The 18,335-nt window shown below is 51.8% G+C and overlaps 4 protein-coding genes across 4 annotated transcripts; 3 read left to right on the top strand and 1 right to left on the bottom strand.

Moving 5' to 3' along the window:
* Positions 1 to 444: 444 nt before the first annotated feature.
* On the top strand, positions 445 to 3,174 carry COCSUDRAFT_27367 (WD40 repeat-like protein; the record flags this gene model as incomplete). The annotated part of the gene is made up of 8 exons (XM_005650134.1): positions 445 to 573; positions 656 to 713; positions 818 to 866; positions 1,043 to 1,142; positions 1,498 to 1,646; positions 2,008 to 2,210; positions 2,428 to 2,505; positions 2,693 to 3,174. The coding sequence occupies 8 exons, from the start codon at positions 445 to 447 to the stop codon at positions 2,839 to 2,841; spliced, it is 915 nt and encodes a 304-aa protein (XP_005650191.1). The 3' UTR covers positions 2,842 to 3,174.
* Positions 3,175 to 3,415: 241 nt separating this feature from the next.
* On the top strand, positions 3,416 to 10,375 carry COCSUDRAFT_27364 (general substrate transporter). The gene is made up of 15 exons (XM_005650133.1): positions 3,416 to 3,523; positions 4,187 to 4,262; positions 4,597 to 4,647; positions 4,807 to 5,013; positions 5,200 to 5,327; positions 5,603 to 5,731; positions 6,028 to 6,257; positions 6,751 to 6,841; positions 6,987 to 7,106; positions 7,313 to 7,338; positions 7,569 to 7,754; positions 8,050 to 8,121; positions 8,253 to 8,303; positions 8,440 to 8,529; positions 9,004 to 10,375. The coding sequence occupies exons 2-15, from the start codon at positions 4,195 to 4,197 to the stop codon at positions 9,181 to 9,183; spliced, it is 1,629 nt and encodes a 542-aa protein (XP_005650190.1). The 5' UTR covers positions 3,416 to 3,523; positions 4,187 to 4,194; the 3' UTR covers positions 9,184 to 10,375.
* Positions 10,376 to 10,657: 282 nt separating this feature from the next.
* COCSUDRAFT_64760 (hypothetical protein) lies at positions 10,658 to 13,948 on the top strand. Its single transcript, XM_005650132.1, has 6 exons — positions 10,658 to 10,929; positions 11,048 to 11,344; positions 11,663 to 11,867; positions 12,350 to 12,474; positions 12,917 to 13,085; positions 13,312 to 13,948. The coding sequence occupies exons 2-6, from the start codon at positions 11,237 to 11,239 to the stop codon at positions 13,446 to 13,448; spliced, it is 744 nt and encodes a 247-aa protein (XP_005650189.1). The 5' UTR covers positions 10,658 to 10,929; positions 11,048 to 11,236; the 3' UTR covers positions 13,449 to 13,948.
* A 141-nt stretch (positions 13,949 to 14,089) lies between these two features.
* Positions 14,090 to 17,763, bottom strand: COCSUDRAFT_39946 (MFS general substrate transporter; the record flags this gene model as incomplete). The annotated part of the gene is made up of 10 exons (XM_005650131.1): positions 14,090 to 14,223; positions 14,381 to 14,533; positions 14,817 to 15,044; positions 15,260 to 15,346; positions 15,668 to 15,869; positions 16,112 to 16,204; positions 16,324 to 16,440; positions 16,730 to 16,848; positions 17,153 to 17,294; positions 17,641 to 17,763. 10 exons carry the CDS (start codon positions 17,761 to 17,763, stop codon positions 14,090 to 14,092), a joined length of 1,398 nt encoding a protein of 465 aa, XP_005650188.1.
* Between the last annotated feature and the right edge of the window lie 572 nt (positions 17,764 to 18,335).

Here is an 18,335-nt window from a genome sequence, read left to right as displayed (position 1 = left end):
CGTCGATCGCTGCAGAAGGCCTTGCATTACGCTTGCAGGAACCTATAAAATCAATTTTAGTTCGTGCGCCCGTGCAAAGCACTCCAAGTTCAGCGCATTGTTCGCACGTGCGTGCAGGATGTGAGCACGGGACATCTGTATTTCTGGATCGTTTGGCCGTTGCTCGAGACTCTCTAAACTCTTCTAAAGAAATCGAGTGCAGAAGAGAGCATCTGAATCACGACAGACTTGTTAGGCAAGAAGTGCCCAAAAACAATTCCAAAATAGCTTTTTCTGCACTCGTTGATCACTAGACACTCAGAATCGACAAAGAACTAATTCCTATCAATTTGAAAGCTATCAGTCAATTTTGTGGAAGCTGTACAGCGTCCATCGAACACTCCGATGTAGGCTTTTGACATGTAGTGATGCCTCCAGATCCGATCTTTTTGCGTGCCCAGCACCATGTCAGATGCAGACAACGACAGAGAGACACTTCCAAAGGAGGAGATATTCTGCCTGAAAGGCCATGATGGTCCTGTGCTTGCGGTCAGATTCAATAAGGCTGGCACCTACTGCCTGTCTTGTGGGAAGGTGAGCAGGAACATTACCTTCAATTCTTTCTGCCACCCATTCAAAAGAGCTGTGTATAATGCTGACTGTGGTTGCACCGCAGGATCGTTCCATCAGACTTTGGAACCCGCACCGAGGACTCCTGATCAAAACATACGCAGGTGTGATGGTTGCCAACTGTAGACCCGCAATTGCATTAGCAATGTTATTTGCTAGCATGCTGACCTTATCCAAATTTTCGGTTACTAACATTTTTCCTTTGCAGGTCATGGCTATGATGTCAGGGATGCCGTCGTCTGCGCAGACAACAGCAAGTGCGCAAACACTCTTGATTGAACTGTATTTCTATCACCCTGTCTGCAGCTTCATGTGCCTCCAAATTGTGAGGGGCTTACACATACATCTTGCAGATACAAGCCATGCACCCAGAGCACCACACATGCAGGAAACCATAAAGGTTGCAATGACTACTGCATTGTGCATACTTCAGGTTTGCCTCCTGCGGTGGGGACCGGCAGATATTTCTGTGGGATGTGGGGACTGGGCGGACGATCAGGAAGCTCCGAGGCCACGATGGCGTGGTCAACTCGGTGAGCCGATCATTTGGGCAACATCCCACTTGCCATCAGACCTGTGTTCCTACTGGGGACATCACATGTCGCACCCAGCAAATTGGGTTGTGAAGAAGTAAAGCAAGTTCCTGGCAAGCCTTGCCAAGTGGTCGTGTGAAAGCGGTCTGCACACGAGGAGAGTGTAGATCAATATAGGAGTTGGGATACAGGAGGTTTACGGTGGACTGGGTCTGGCTTGGACTTGGCGAGTCCAAAAAGGGGTAGGATTCTGGCAGCCTTCAGCTGTAGCTTGTCTGCAGACGCACCCTGCCTCTTGGCAGGAATGGCGTGTAACGATATCAATAATAGCACAGAAGCTGGACTGCGCATGCAGGTGTGCCTGGGCCCAGGGGAGGCAACGCTGGTGACAGGGGGCTATGATCAGTCAGTGCGCGTGTGGGACATGCGCTCCCGCTCCTTTGATGCCATCCAGACCATCAAGTCCTTTGCTGACTCTGTCACGTCTGTCGCTGTCTCTGCCAAGTGCGCCCCCTCTGTCATGCATGCTGTGCAGCCACCACCCTCTGGTTCAGTGCTTGCTTCTATTGTGAGGCAAGGGCTTCCCGATGGGTATCTCACTAAAAGCATTTTGTATGAAGCATTCAAGCTTCTGTAGCCATGGAAAGTCTTTCATTGCATGCATATCTTACGGATATTCTGCCGGAGGTGGCCCCAGCTGTCATCATCTTTTGACAAGTCCACAGCATGCTCACAGGGGATTGTGACAAATATCCAGATCGAACTTCTGTGAGGGTGATAACCGTCTCTAAACAGCAGCACAAGCTACCACAAATGTCAAGTTGCATGCCGTTCTGAATGATTGTCTCCTGTGTGCATGCTCCAGCGCAGAGATCATGGCGTCCAGCGTGGATGGCACGGTGCGGCGATTTGACGTGCGCGGCGGCTGCGCGTACGTGGACCAGATGCATGCAGCCGTGACTTCGATGGCGCTTTCGAATGACGGCAACTGCGTGCTGGCTTCCTGTCTGGATGCGCGGCTGCGGCTGCTGGACAAGGGCAGTGGCGAACTGCTGGCTGAGTATAAAGGTATGCAGTCTTTGTGTTGTCATGTGATGGTATGTTCCATCGCATGTGCGCAGTCTTGTTGTCATGTGGTCAAATGCCACAGCAACAGCGAAGCCGGTGGCTTAACATTGGCTTCTCTTCAGAGATCCATTGCTGCTGGAAGCGGATCGCTAATGCTTGATTTGCCATTTCAGTGAGGGGGTTGTGACACAACCGTTGTGTGCATGCTGTGGCGCAGGTCACAAGCAAGAGTCAGCCAAGATGGACTGCTCGTTGACGCCATCAGATGCGCATGTGCTGAGCGGCTCTGAAGACGGTATGCAATCTTTCATTCTGCACAGATCGATTACTGCACTTTCCGCGGTGCAGACCTTCAACATCATGAGCCTCGGATAGTCACTAGCAATCTCTCCCGGGACTTTCTCATGTTTGCAATCATTCAGGCTCTGCTGTACAAAAGTAATTTCCCCTGTGATCTCATCCTGCATGTTTGCTGAGTGCAGGCCGGGTGTGCTACTGGGACTTGGTGGAGGAGACAATGGTGGAGTCCTTCCAGGCACACAGCGGCGTTGTATGCTCTCTAGCAATGCACCCTGACGGCAATCTGCTGCTCACATCATCCACAGATGGCACTGTCAAAGTTTGGCAATGAGCTGTGTTCACACAGGTTCTAGCGCTAGTTGGCAGCTGGCACCGTGCTGTGACAGTGTATGCCAATTGGGTGCAAATTGCATTTGAAGACAGTAGCCAAGAAGGGACGTCCAAGGTTCACACTGATTCTGTGTGATTCAATTTGGCTGGAAAGTGCACTTTTGGGAGAGGGGTTGGTTCAGCATTGGCTATTGTTTTCTGCGGTGCTTCATTGTGTCTTACGGTCTTTGGTAATCAATAGTTGGACTGCTCTAGACCTCGCTACTAGCATAACATATACAGCATGGCTTGAAAACTGGCATGTATTTGCATATGTAAGCTCATGATTATCAGGGATGGTCCTTAAATCTGAAAAGCTACTTTCGACTTACTGATTTGGGACTTTATAGCTTTATGTGCAAGAATCAAGACAAACGGAGCTGTCACAGCCTGTGACTCACAGGTGTCAAACGAACAGAGAAGCCCTGCCTCTGAGAGTGTATCCGGCAGCCAAACTTGGACTCGCCTTCGCCTAAACCCAGCTGAGCAAGAGACGCTCGTACGAGTCACTTCGCCAATTCTTGCACTGGTAGAAACTGGGTTGGGCAAAGTGAGGATAGAGGAAGCAGTGGCTTAAAGAGCGGGGCGACGCCTTGGACTTCTGCAGCGAGTGCGTGCTGCTGCAGATCGGTGCCCGCCAAGCCGTGCGTCTCTAAACATCGCTTGGCTACTACTCGCTTGCCATCAATCATCTTTCGACGCTCTGCGTCTTGCAATAAATGCTCCATACCCGATAGTGTCTGCTCCGCTTAGAAAGGGGGAGATTGCCTGGCAGTGCCGAACCTCCGCCGAGGTGTCTAGTGCCCCTGATGAATACCTGGAAAACCTCCTCTCCGTTTTCTGGGTGGCTGAAAGCCCCCAGGCCGTATGATGATCTATCAGAGAGGTGTTGTTGCATATTTGCTCTAATCATCCTAGCCGCCGGCAGGTTGGAGCCGAATTGGCGCGCCAGAGGTTTCAGCAACGGGTGTCAGGAGGGTTCTTTGCCTAGGCCCTGTAAAGCGAGGTGCTGGCGTATTCTGGGATGCTAGGCTGTGAAATTATATATATGCCCACGGTCACTCAAAGTTTTATCGGACGCGCGTTGGCGTCTCTTCTGCTTGACAGCCGGCAGTGATGCACATTGCACGCAGTTGTCCTGTGCCGTCACAGGATTGTCTTGCCATTGGCGTTCTTGTTCATGCCTACAGCCAGCCGTTCAAGCTCCTGAGCTTCTGGATGTTGCATAGCTGTAAATTGGGGCAGCTGTCAGGGGTGGCTGCTTCTGATGGCTTGCTGACTCGAATGGGGGTTTTGTGCTTCTGCAGGCGCCAAGATGGCCGGGGGTGCGCTTCCATTGGCGAGGACAACAGACTACAAGCAGTACGAGGGACATTTAACCTTGTGAGTTGTCCTCTGCAGTGATCTTCTGGTCTCAATTTTAGAATTCCGACCGACATCCGTCAGCCGTTCCCACTCCATATGCAGCTGCCATTGCCACGATCCGGTCTGGTGGAATAAATGCCTTTATATTCCTGCTTTCCCGGAGTCTGGCGCCAATTTGTGTTATTCCGATGTTGAAGCCCCGTCGGTAGCAATCCCAATTGAGTGCCCACTGGTGGAACGTGGCAGTCAGGGCCGTTGCTTCCTCTGATCTGTGAAGTTTACGCGAGTGTGGGCTAAGTTGTGCCTGGCCCTGGTCCGTGTGTACTGACCCAGTCTACTTTTCTTGTAACAGATATGTGGTGCTCGCGACGATCGTGGCTGGGATGGGAGGCCTGCTGTTTGGGTGCGCCCTTCAAATCACTATCAAGTTGCCCTGGCACATGATCCATTAACAGGCTCTGGTCTGCAGGTTCCACCCTTACATTTATTATGCATGTTCGGAAGCCCTGGTGCCCTCACCCATCTTGGAGGCATGCTCAGAGAGTGTGATGTGGTGCTGCAGGTATGATGTGGGTATCACTGGGGGAGTCACAAGCATGGACAGCTTCCTGAAGCGTTTCTTCCCTCACGTGGCAGCCCAGGAAGAGGCCGGCAGTAGTAGTGGAGGCGATGCCTACTGCACTTACAGTGATGTTGGCCTCCAGCTCTTCACCTCCTCCCTGTTCCTGGCTGCAGCCTTTGCTGGCCTTGCAGGCTCCTTCACCACAAGGTGCAGCCCACCTTCTTCGATTGTGGCAGCAGCTCCTCATGCATGTTTTATTATTGCCTGCTTTCCCCAAATTTCATAGTATTCTTGTGCACTTTCAACATTGAAATGTGGGGACACCATGACATGATTGAGGTTCGAGTCAAGCTGAGGTCTTGCCTTCTTGATGAGATGTCTGTGGGATTGCAGGAAGTTTGGGCGCATCAAGACTATGCTGATTGGAGGCATCTGCTTCATGATCGGCGCCGTTCTGACCGCCTCAGCCTTCGAGCTTGGCCAGCTCGTGGTTGGTCGCGTTGTCCTCGGCTTCGGCGTTGGTATGTCCCATATGACATCTCCCTTCTGCACCCCATTTTGGGCTATGTTCCATCAATCGTGCGTGATTCTGCGTGATGTGTCTTGCAAGGAGGGAGGCCTGAGCCTTGCCTCGCGCGCTAGTGTGCATTCTGGACAATATCACAGGAAGGCAACCCATAGTCAGAGGCCATAGGGCATGCACACGGGCTTGAAAAGACTTACATGCAGCGCAACACAAGTGTATTGTTCCCTTTGCAAATATGAGCCGACAATAAACTCAGTGGTGAATCTGCAGGTCTGGCGACCCAGTCTGTACCGGTGTACCTCTCCGAGATGGCGCCTGTGAACGTGCGCGGGCAGCTCAACATCATGTTCCAGCTGTCCATCACCATCGGCATCCTGGTCGCCCAGTTGATCAACCTTGGTGAGGCTCCCTGGCCTGCTCAAGCAATGCTGCATGTTGTTCCCTGACCGCCAGCATGCAATCTTTGTCCCCAGATGCCTCGATGGCCGGTCTTGCAGACAGATCAGCCAGCTCTGTAGGTTTGCAACCAGCTGCTGATGGAAGCCTTTGGCACTGTCGATCTTTGAGAGGGGCTTGAGCTGTGGCAACTCTGCAAATGTGCTCATTCTCCTTCAGCCTTCAAACTGACTGGTGCATTCATGCCTGGATGCATCATAGATTAAGTGCGAGCATTCCAGGAGGCTGTACTGCTGCAGGCACGCAATACATGCCTGGCGACAGTGGCTGGCGCCTCTCCCTGGCGCTGGCAATCGTCCCAGCCATCATTCTGACCCTGGGCGGCATCTTCCTGCCCGAGACCCCCAACTCTCTGCTGGAGCGCGGCCACGACGCCCGCGCGCGCGCCATCCTCGTCAAGATCCGCGGGACCGAGAACGTGGACAACGAGTTTGATGACATCAAAATCGCCGCGCAGATCGCCACGCAGGTCTGCTCCTCCTTCCTTTCGCCTATATTGCCTCGTTGCAGTGGCATGCAATGATGGAATATGCATGCCACATGGGAAACAATGTTGGCCCCTTACTCTGCGCTCACATGCGCTCCCTTTGCTGACAGTTGCCATGGCATGCATGCAATTCTTATGCCCCCTTCTCACTCATGTGCCTGCAATGGCAACCTGTGTTTCGTCCATGGCATGGGTCAGTCAAACGACTGTTGCGTGCGGCAACTTGAGCATGGAGTGCACAGTTGGGATCCAGATGGTCACATGTTTCTGCCTAAAATGGCTGATGTTCTGCACATGTACGTCCTCCGAAGTGGGGCCAGCAACTGCTCACCCTCTTCAAGCTACCTATAGGCCAACGTGGTAGCTACAGGGCTCTCTGTGGGTGACAACCAATTGATGGCACATGCTCCCTTCTCCGGCGGGCTCCGCGCTTGATCTGTTTTATTTGCTAACAAGGGCATGCATGCTGCTGCAGGTCAAGACTCCCTGGAGGAACCTGTGCAAGAAGGACTACCGCCCCGAGCTGGTCATCGCCTTCTTCATCCCCTTCCTCCAGCAGTGGACTGGTGAACCTCGCCTCACCTTCTACCCTCACCTCACCTTCCACCACATTTCTTGGGGACAGTGCTGCATGCTTTCTGCTCAGAGGACTTGAACAAGACACACTGTGTGTCCTGTGGTGTATTCTGAAGGGATGTATGACCTGTGCAGGCATCAACAGTATCATGTTCTACGCACCCATCATCTTCAAGACCATCAACAAGAATGGAGCTCTGCTGGCCACCGTCATCACTGGCGCTGTCAACGTCGGCACCACCTTCGTCTCTGTCGGTGAGATGCTGACCTGGACACTCACTTGAGTGTGTGTGGCTGCCACCAGAGTGCACAGCATCCAGTGAGTGTGTGTGTGTGGCTACATCACAAAAACACATGTCGTGAGGATGTGTGACTTGCTATTTCCACATGTTATGCTGCATGCATGCCAATGTATGTAATTTTGGGGCAGAATTTTGAACACATGTTGTGTATTCTTGCAGCGCTCGTGGACAAGATCGGCCGCAAGGTGTGCACTTTCTTTCTTGCCGTCAACTGTACTAGTCCAAGCAACATTTCTCACCCATTTGTGCTACGCTTCTTGCATTTTGTTTTGCTTTGTATATTGGGGGGCACCGCACATGTGTGCTGCCATTGACAAAGTCGAGAGAGAACGAGTGCATGGGTGTTTCATGTGAAGCAGTCGGAGTGCAACTATGCCAGGAACAGTGTTCCTGAGACATGCTCTTGCCTGTGCAGCCCTTGTTCTACCAAGGTGGAGCGCAGATGATTGCTGCCGAGATCACCATGGGCGTGCTCCTGCACCAGTACTTTGGAGGCAAGGTGGGCGACACCGTGCCATACGGCGTCGGTGTCGGCATCATCGCCGTCGTCTGCATCTTTGTGGCTGGCTTTGCCTGGTCCTGGGGCCCCCTGGCCTGGCTGGTGAGTCACCTCCACCATCACTCGCACATACATGAGGGTGTGGTAATTAATGCAATGTGAGGACAACTAATACTGGGCTGCGGACTTTTGTAGGCCTCGCAGACGTGGCTGCAGACGCCTTGCATGCGTCCCCTTTGGATATGGGTGTGCGTGCATGGAATGTTGAATGATTAAAATAATCGCATGCCTCCACCCTACCGTAGCTAGGAGCCTGTCAATTTCTAAATTTTCTTGCACGCTGCGTTTCAGCAACATTCATGTGCAATGCGTGATCTTGTCTTTGATCACTGTGCAGGTGCCCTCCGAGGTCCTCTCCCTGGAGACCCGCTCGGCCGGCTATGCTCTCACCACCTTCATGAACTTCCTGGTGAGGTTGCTGTCACTGCATGCATGGCGTATACAAGCCTTCGTTCTCTGCACATGCTACTGTCAACCTTGCGGGCAGCTAAATGTACGTTTGATTGTAGAGTCGCTGACCGGGCTGTTTGTCATGTGCAGATGACCTTTGTGGTGGGCCAGAGCTTCCTGTCCATGCTGTGCTCCATGCGGGTGCGATCCTTTCTTGCTTCTGATCTCATCAACACATGACGACCTGCGGTGCATTGGCCTTTTATGTATGGCTCAACTACGCCTGTTGATGTTCAAAGCCGCATATAGCAGAGTATGAAATGGGCTGTGTGCGCAGTGGGGCATCTTCCTCTTCTTCGCCGCCTGGGTGGTTGTCATGTCCCTCTTCATCATCCTGCTCACCCCTGAGACCAAGGGCATCCCCCTGGTGAGCAGAATCTCTCTTTCCTGCCCGACATGAACATTTCTGCCTGCAAATGCAAGACGATCTGTATGAGAATGTCAAGAGCTGCCTTCTGTCACCACATGATACCGCTGTGGCTGCCCAGCCATCTGCTCGACAGCCACATTTGATTGACAGGAGGTTGCATTAGTCGCCGGCCCAATGCTAGGCTGCCAGGTAGCATCAATAGACAGAAGGTGGCAGTCAGGTCTCACTCTTTTGCCCTTGAATGTGCGAAACAGGCCCAAACCATTGGCTAGCACTGTCCCGCAACTAATTGCCGTGCATGGGCCAAAGCTCATGGGTTGCCCACAGCTGAAGCTGGTCAGCCTGTCAGGGATCATGGCACGGGTGCAAATTGCTGTTCCTCCAGGCTGTGTGGTGCTCAAGGCTTGGCAAAGTTTCGTGGTTCCAAATTTTGAACACGTTCTGATCAAATGCTCCATCTCTGCCGCGCAGGAGGAGATGCACCTGGTGTGGAAGGGCCACTGGGCCTGGAAGAAGTGGGCGGCCGACAAGGAGCGGCGCCAGCTAGCCATCGCCAACCAGCCCGGCACCGTGGAGTTCGAGGAGTACAAGGTCACCCAGGAGCACGCCGCAGCCGCCAATGGTGTCAGCAACGACGCCAAGCTGGCCTGATAGCCGCCACCTGGCGCCCTCGCATCAGCCCTGCATGCCACAGACCAGATTTGAAGCCGTCACTGGATACGAAGCTTCGCTGCCGACAGCGCTGCGCTGCATCTGCACCTGAGGGTGCATGGAATGATCGGATGGGTTGTTGCAGCGGTGTTGGCTGCAGCTGAATGCCACACCCCGCAATCGAGTGAGACGGCCGAGCAGGAAACATGCTTGACAAGCAGAGAAACAAGTCGTTGTTTTCAAGACATCAGATATTTTATGGCCAGCAATACACAGGGGAAGGAAGTGCCGCCCCTTGCCAGCTATTGATACCATAGCCGAACGCAGCTGTCTCTTTCCCAGCTTCAAAAGTAAAGGGCCCCTTCATTGTTGTGGATTGCAGCCCCTGGGCTGCTCATTTGTTTTCGGTGTGTTTGCAGCCTGTGTGCTGATTCGCCTCTTGCTGTGATTCTCGGACCCGCCCAGGCTTTTTGAGCTCCCAGGTGTACAGTTGCAGGGCCTTTGGCCATAAAGAGCAGATACCATGCTGAAAAGTATGCGCTGGCTGTTCTGTGGAAAAAGAGTCGCGCAGCTGCCACCCACCTGCCTCTGGGGTTTTGCATTTGATTGTGTTTTTATAATGCGTGCGTAAATGTGAGCCTGAACTAGTCAGATTGCTTCAAGTCGAGTGTGCAGTGCAAATGTGCGCCCTGCCAAAGCCACCCAGGACCTGCAGCTCATCAGTAGGAGGATCTGAGATCTCATTGATTGCCCTGTGCAAATGTGCCTCTTGAGTAGAATGACCTCGCAAACTGTATAACTTTGGTGGCACCACTCTGCAGAGGTTTCGCCAGCATTGGCGCAATTCCCCTTGTGCAGATGAGCCTGACCAGAAGTGTCCGTTCCATTGAGTACCACTAACAGTGGTGCTGCTGCTCTGTGAAGTAGTTAGCTACCATAATCTCCTTGGCTGTGAGAATATGTGAAGCTCCCCTGAAGCTTAAGGCTATATAAAGAACAGCAGCTTAGCCAGATGTGCAGGCGCCACCAGTGTTACTACGGGTGACTTCATTGGGTGAGATGAGAGGTCCTGCTGACAGTTTCTATGGAGGAAGGTTGTGCTTGCAAGTTTGCAGTCATGTGCATATGTGAGTGCTTTCATTGTGGGCACACTTTTCTGCCAGAGTGGTTGTTTGTAAATATGTTCATATACTGTGGCCACGGTTTATGCGCATAAATGCATGCACGGACTATCATCCCACAGGTTATCCAGCTAAGGCATGCTGAGGGCACCATAACCCTACAGTCGCAGCAACCCCATCACCAAGCCTCTGAAAATTTAGATTGATGCATGCGCCTTTTTGAGCTTTTAGGAAAGAAAGCAACTCGATCACCAGATGAGGGCATTCGTTCGTGGGCCACCGTTGTCATTTATGACCTGCCTGGGACATCCTTATTGCAGATTTCTTTACAGTGATATGTACGATTGCACGATGTCGTTCTGATGTGTCTGAAGGCAGCACTATAATCTGGATTCTTTCGAGGATGAATGGATCGCAGCAGATAAGCTGCAGCACTTTGTGAGCTGCGGGCTGATCTCTGCAATCGCCTTCATAACTGCAAGCCTCTTTCGCAGATCGCACCAGTATCGACTAATTCTAGGCGTATTATCAGGCTTTATTGTCGGTATTGCCAAAGAGCTTGGGGATTACCTCCAGGTGAACTAGTCAAATGCTCTGCATCGATGCCTTGATCCTTTGCATGAAGGTATGTGTCAGCCTGAACATGCGTCCGGAAGATTTCGATTAAGATGCACTTGCCATGCAGTGGTGGCCAGGATTGTTGTCTCTGAAGGACGCTGGAGCTGATTTTGCTGGCATCGCAGTCTTTCTTGCAGCCCTTGTAGTGCTGGAGAGCTGCAACGTTCTCCCTCGTGCATTTCACTGGCGCTCAGCTACATCTGCTGAGCAGGCAGCATGAACGCAAGCCAGAGTCCCGCTCGCCTGAGGTTCCTAGCAGCCAGGGGATCTGCCTGAAAGGGGTACCATTGCATAACACCTAGGTGCCAGAAGACATGGCGCTCGTCCCGTTTAGAGTGTCAGGTGCAGCCGCGGATCAGTCTCTGGAGCATCGCATGTTCCAAATTGGTGGCCACACCATCAGAGTCCGGCAGAACCCTGCGGTGCGAATCTGAACCTCCTCTCTGGGCAGCATATCTCCACAAAGCTTCCCCTGCTGATACCAACAGGATCAGCGCAGGCCAGAGCATTCCCACATTCCCAGGTCAGACAACGACCCTGTGAGGATGTGAGGATAATGGCACCCTAGTTGGCAATTTTGCCCCATGCGCTGCCGATCAGATGTGGTGGATGTGTTTGAAGCGCGCCTTGATCACACCGATGCCACTCTGACGGCAGGTGCTACTCTGTATGCTGAGGCCAAATGAGAGGTTTCCTGGACACCCAAATAGGCTAATATAGAAGATTTCTTTGACTGGCAGGGGAGCGGCGCGCACCACCACATAAGGGCGCAGCAGGACGCACAAAGCCGGCAGGATGGGGAAAAGGAAGAGAGCAAGGAGGAGCTGGATAATGTGGGACTGGTAGTGTGGCAGAGTGCGTTTGTGCTGGCCGAGTTTCTGGTGTCCCATGCGCCCATGGGGGACTGGCGCGACGTGCGCACTGTGGATCTCGGCACAGGGACAGGTAAGTGCAGTTATTAGCCTTGAAGCACTGTGCCATCCTTCCTGAAATCTTACCGTTGACAATACACGCTGGGCACATTTTCCTGTAGCCCCTGCATGCTGCGTTATGGCAGTGGCCGAAGGACATGATATGCCAGCAAATGTGATTGATTGTGCCAAGGACACCAGGAAGCCCTAATCTAAATATCTCAATGTGATGTTGCTGTTGCTGCTTCCAGAAGCTGCAGTGAGTGCACTGGCACAATTAGTAGATAGTCTGGTGAACCACCATCAGGCATGATGACAAACTGCAGGCACTGGTTTCAGGACTACTGCTTTGTATCAGGATGGCCTCTTCCCCATTTGAGAGGGCTTTCCACTGCGCATTGCAGAGCACCATGCTGGCAGGATAGCCACAGGACAGGCAGGCCTACACCAGTGTGAGTTGCCATGCAAGAAGTACGTGGTGTGCAGCTCAGTCTGTGCCTGCTTGGTCCAGTGCAGGTGTAGTGGGCATGGTACTGGCACTGGCTGGGGCGGAGGTCACCCTGACAGACCTGCCGCATGTGACATGGCTCGCGCGGGAGAACGTTGCTGCCAACTGCGATTCGCCCCTCATCAGAGCCCAGGTGCAGAGCTTAATATTCTTTTGTGACACCCTCCTGGCTTCTGAACAATCTAGAACAGCATCTGCTTCCCGCTAACTTCTCCACCTGAGAGCTCCGTCAGACGGCCGTCACAACTGTGCGTGTTTGAAGAATGGGTTTGATATGCGGCATGTTGCATCATCTTTCAGTGGCCCCTTCATCCAGAGTTTCAAAGCTGTTGCACCTGCAGTTTGCTGTTCTTCTTCAAATGTGCCCGGCAGGCTCATAAACGTGGCAGCCTGCAGCTTCAGATGGTCTTGTATGCAAAAACAGGTACAATAGATTGATACCCGTGTTCCGCCTATGACGGTGTTGAACTGCACCCTTGAGCTCCAATTTTGGGGAGCTAGCATTTGAAAAAATGTCCAACCTGTGGGGCACTACCACATGTGCAATATCATTTACAATTGGTGTCCGATGGCAGGTGGTGGACTATGCATGGGGCGATGACGTAACGGCGTTGCCCGCATGCCCAGACCTGATCACAGGCGCAGACATCGTGTACCAGGAAGAGCACTTCCCACCGCTGCTGCAGACTCTGAAGCAGCTGGCAGCCCCCCACACCCTCATATTCCTCTCCTTCAGACTGCGAGGTGTGTGATACAATGTTTCCTTATGAGGAGGATTCTTGGTCGCTTGTGAAGCATATGACTTTGGGTTATGACTGTGCCAAGAGTGCTTTATGCCCTGCATTTGCGTGCAGGCAAAATTGTCATTGAGATGTGACCATAACACCTGACGATTATTCAGAGAGCATCTGGGATGCAAGTGCTTGACAGCTGCGGAGATGCCAAATAAAGCAATTTTGTGTCTTTGCAGGTCGTGGAGAGGACAGGTTTGAGTATATGCTAGCAGAGGAAGACTTTGCAGTCATGAGAATACCAGAGCATGCACTGCATGAGGAGTACAGGGATGGGCAGTATCGTGTGCTGAGAGTGTGCAAGCGGGGAGGATGATATCCAGTGCACATGCAAAAGGACAAAACCACAGCACGCGGCATGTTAACAACTACTTCTAAATATTCTACGTGGGAGCACTTCTGCAGTCACAAAAATGGCCTTATGCCCTGCAAGTGCCTGCCAGTGCTTAGCAGCTTGAATATGCTTATCACGGTGTCATGGGTTTTCAAATTGATTGCAGTTCATCCTTGTAAGAGATAGTAACGTAGTAAAGACGGGTCAAACTTGTGCTCTTAGATTGTTCAACAGTACATTTCAGAATAGCAGTTGCTCAAAGCAGCTTATTTACCATCTTTGTCTGTTCTCAGAATTTGCACTCTTTGATGCTCTTACAGTTCCAGTCTCTTGCCATTCTGTTCTTTAAGTACTGCAGGATGGCCACTTTACAAATAATTTACCAGACGCGAATTGTTTTTGCCAGGCTGTATTCTGTAGGTCCCAGTAGCCTTGTCATACAAAGCAATATACTGCAACACACTAGTGTAAGAAGTTCAATCACCTCTCTGTCTTAACTTTTGCACTCTCTATTGGTACAATCAATACTGCACCAAATCCCGAACAGAAATTGCAGCATACTCTAAATTTCAATTCAGAAGGTTAGTAGCTCAAAGCAGCACCTTCGTCATCTCTGCCTGTTCTCAATTATGTTCCCTTTTCAATTCTGCCACTGTTCCTGATTCTTGCCATTCTGCAGCATCCTGATGCTCTTGCGTCCCCTCAACTGATGCAAAATGCCCAGGAACGCTCAGACCATCTTCCTCTGCGCCCTCATCTGATGAAGTCCCAGAAGCAATTAGCTTTTCAACATGCATGCAACGGCCAGACCTCTTCCAACATTGTGAAAATTCTTCGAAAAAAATACTTTTGGAACGTCTACTTGCATTCCATTTGTGTCTGGCACGGAGTGCACCAAGTTGAGGCGTGCTCACCAGGCTTCTTGGCAATCTTTGCAGGCAGGAAGCGAAGCAGGACTGCAAAATACAGAACCGCAAGAGAGTTCACCGCTGTCATGATGACCATGGGAATTGTGTATCCTCCGTATCTTGTCTTGACAGCCCCTATCAGATAAGGCCCCACAATGCCTGCGCATTTACATAGAACTTGATGATCGTCATCTGCTGCATGTAATGTAGGCGCGCTATCGATCAATCATATCCAAAGCACACTACATGTTTACTGTCGCATGAGCGTGTGAGTCTGGACTGGAAACAGCAAAATGTCTTGAAGGCAGGCTAACACTCATGCTATCACTCATTTATACCCAAAGCTGTACCTTTGTCACTGTCACACGCGTGTGAGAATAAACACAAAATCGCAGAAAGAGTTCAGAAGATGCACATGAGATGGGAAAGCAGGGCCACGCACCGCCATAGGCAGAAATACAATTTGCAACAGCCCATCCGGAAGATAGGGCAGGCCCAGAAAGATAGGTTGCAGGGTAGCCCCACTCGAGAGGGTTGGAGGCTTGGCTGGTGCTGCTGAGAATCAGACCGAAGAAAGCAACGTATGAATTGTGGCCCAAAGCCACTGCCAGAACTGCCAGTGCGAGCGCGCCGATTGCCAGGGGCACCAGCAAGTGATAGTACATCTCCCCTGAATCGTCCCATTCAGACTGCTCAGGGCAGGATCGCTGAGCAAGCATCACATGAACAGACCAAAAAGCTATGCATGAGACCCTCAGCATGCTGAAAACTCAAACAGGCATTGCATGAATAAGCGGGCTGTTTGGCTGGCATATGCGATATGCATGTTAGGACACTTCACATTGCAACACAGACCTACTCACGATGACAGAGCATTATGCGCACCTGTGCGCTTGGCATGTCGGGCATTCAAGTACGTGACTAAAGCTGACCAGCTGTAGGGAACACCCGCTAGCAGAGCCGCCACTGCCCCTGCATCACCCAAGACATGAATCACAGTCAACTCTGTTCTTTCAATTACCTCAATCACAGAAAAAGGCACTATCATGAAGACCGAAAGGTAATTTCAGCTGTCAGTAAGGAAGGATCAAGATGCATGTCACACTTTGTAGTCTTATTGCATACGTTTCCTGCCAGAGGCAAGGTGCATATGCAGACAAGCTGCATGTCAAGATTCCATAAATTTCCCCTCTTTCAACTGCGCATGTCCAAGCAAGAACCAAAAAAACACTGTCAGAGCCACACTCTGCACCGATCAAACTGTAAAACTTGGTAAGGAGGCTAGGGAGCCACCTGAGACCTTGACTTGTTCAGGGGTGGCCCCGGAGGCAGCGCTCTTCCCTTTGATGATAGAGAACACAATGAGGGGCGTCCAGTACATGGCCCCGTAACGCATGATACCGGCCCAGCCGCTGCCAAACCCCTGAGCCCACACCTTCCAGCAGCGTATGCCGTCCATTGTGCTCTGCCCTCCGCCCTCCTTCCCCATCCTCTCCTGCAGCGCGCTAACCAGCTCTCCCATCGAGCAAGAGTAATTTTGCAGAGAAGAAAGGCAACCACAAAACCCAGTTAGTGACACGTGAAGCTGCATGCAGCAAAAGGGTTACGATTCCTGCCCCCTGTTTCTACGGAGGGTAAGACACGAGTCCAAGCCTGCAGCTTCTCCTTTTTTAAAATCGAAAGATCCAAATATCAACGAGAAGGGTTTATCAGGGACAGGCTGCTGACGTGGCACACCTTGTTGTGCTTGACTTGCTGGTGCACAGAGTCCTGCTCGGCAGCGGTCAAAAACTTTGCCCCAAGTGGACCGGGCGCCAAAGTCAGCCAGATCTGCACAGATCACAAGAGAAGCTGTGAACTTTTGCCCTGCGTTTTGGCAAGGCATGCAAGCAGGAAAGCCAGGCAACACAGCTTCATTTGCATTCTTGAGTCTCCTGAAATGGGCTTACCCAGACACCCAAACAGATGGTGGGCAATCCTTCCAGAAGAAACAGCCACTGCCAGCCGTGCAGATTCAAGAAGCCGTCAGTCAGCAGCAGCCCAGACGCCACCGGGGCACCAATCACCTGCGCTGTGCAATACTTCAGTTCTTTGCAGCTCTTTGAAGGTAAATACGAGGGACTTCAGGGCTAAAAAGCCAGCATCAAACTTTTTTTGGCCTTTATTTGGCATGCAAAAAGCGCATATAGACAGATCTGAACAGATGACAGCACGCTGGGAGGCTTGATATCTGCTCAGCAACGCATGCCACGCTGCACAATGTCAGGTGCAGGAGCACATGCACCGCAAATGACTAATTTTGTGACTCATGCATGCTCTGTCTCTCAAGCATGTGTGATTGGCAGGAGGCAGCACCTGAGCTAGGGGCTGTGCAGCCCCAATGAAGCCCCAGGCAGCAGCCAGGTCTGGGCCACCCGCATAGAACCTTGTCAGATGCGCCCACATGGCCGGAAATGTGCCCGCCTCAAACGCCCCTGCAAATTGTTAGGCCCATTAAGCAGCCAGACCCGCAGAGCACACTGCCTGCAGTCTGGTTGCCGAGCACTTTGAGGTGTCCTTAAGGGTGTCCCTATTGCTGAATGAGTTTTAAATACACTGCAAGCTGCCGATGTTGGCGCTTCAGCAGATGTGTCAGCCATTGTCACAATCCTGACGCTACGCCTGCCATGTCTGTGTTAACGGTATTTTCATGGGATATCTAGAAAGGAACTCCAGTGCAAGCCCTCATGATCACGTGCCAGAAATTGCAGAATTGAGCAACGCGAGGCCAGAACACACCGAGCAGGAAACGCAGAATGTACAAGTGTGTGGGGCTGTTTGTCAGCCCTGCCATGCATGTCGCCACAATCCCCCAGCCCAGGGTGAGGAAACCGATCCACCTGTTTGTCCCCACCCTCTCTGCTATAAGCTGTGATGGAATCTGCAGGACATCACAGTAGTTTTTGCCCAGGCAGGAGATGAGTCTCTTCATTTTATGCGCACAGCATGCAGGCGGAGCCTCACACAGGCAGATATGGCATCAACGATATCAACAGCAAGGGTCACGGAGGAAGTCACGCCTGGAACAACATGTATCCAAGAAAGAAGATCCCACTGCCGAGACCGTACACAGAGTCTGAAAAATTCAGGTCCACATTGAGCTGAACAGAAGCATACGCCTGCACCAACCAATTGAAGATCACATGTGCGGAAGTGCATGGAGTGATTAATCTACAGCTGAAAAGAGAGCAAGAGCGGGTATAAAGGAATGACAGGAGTCTCCACACCAGATTGGCGCGGTCCATGTGATTGAGGACTGTCAAGAGGCAGAAGCGCAGCATTATGTGCCAGTGCAGCTTCCTGGTGGTTTCATTGCTCACCACTTTGTCCTCCTGAAGCACAGCCGCCATTGTGAGGTCGAAAGTCAGTAGGAACAGTGATGTTGTGAGAAATATCAGAGCAATCTGCCCAGGCCGGTGTGCATGCCTGGGACATGGAAAAACTGCTGAACTCTCGCGCCAGCGGCGTGTGTTCGTCTGTTTCTGCCGACTCGCTCCTCCCCTTGTCAGAAATAGGCTGCGCAGTGCTCACATGCGGCAGCATTGAATAATCGCCTGCATGCATTTGCAGCTCACCTCTCAAGAGCAGTGCTGTGAGTCTATGGAGATCAGGTGGGATCTGGCGTGCACTGCAGTGGTGCGCAGGTGCAATCAAATCAAAAGGTACTGCTTATGAACCGAGTCACTCACTGGATGGGCCCGAGGGAGCTCCTCTGGTCTCTGTAGGGGTGGTCATCCGAGGTCTCAAGGTCCTGATTTGCATCCGTGTGTGACAGTGCGCTTTGAACTCGAAAATTCATGCCCTGAACATAAGCTGAACTACTACCGGAGCCGATACAGCATACAATATTGCGGATCAATCACTTCAATGTGGAATATAGGAATGGGGAAAGAGCAGAAGGATTGGTACACTGCGTCAAATC

The sequence above is a fragment of the Coccomyxa subellipsoidea genome, assembly GCF_000258705.1.
Source record: "Coccomyxa subellipsoidea C-169, whole genome shotgun sequence".
In the NCBI taxonomy this organism is placed as follows: Eukaryota; Viridiplantae; Chlorophyta; class Trebouxiophyceae; family Coccomyxaceae; genus Coccomyxa; species Coccomyxa subellipsoidea.
The sequence above is the reverse complement of the archived record's forward strand: the minus strand, read 5'-3'. Positions and strand labels throughout refer to the sequence as shown.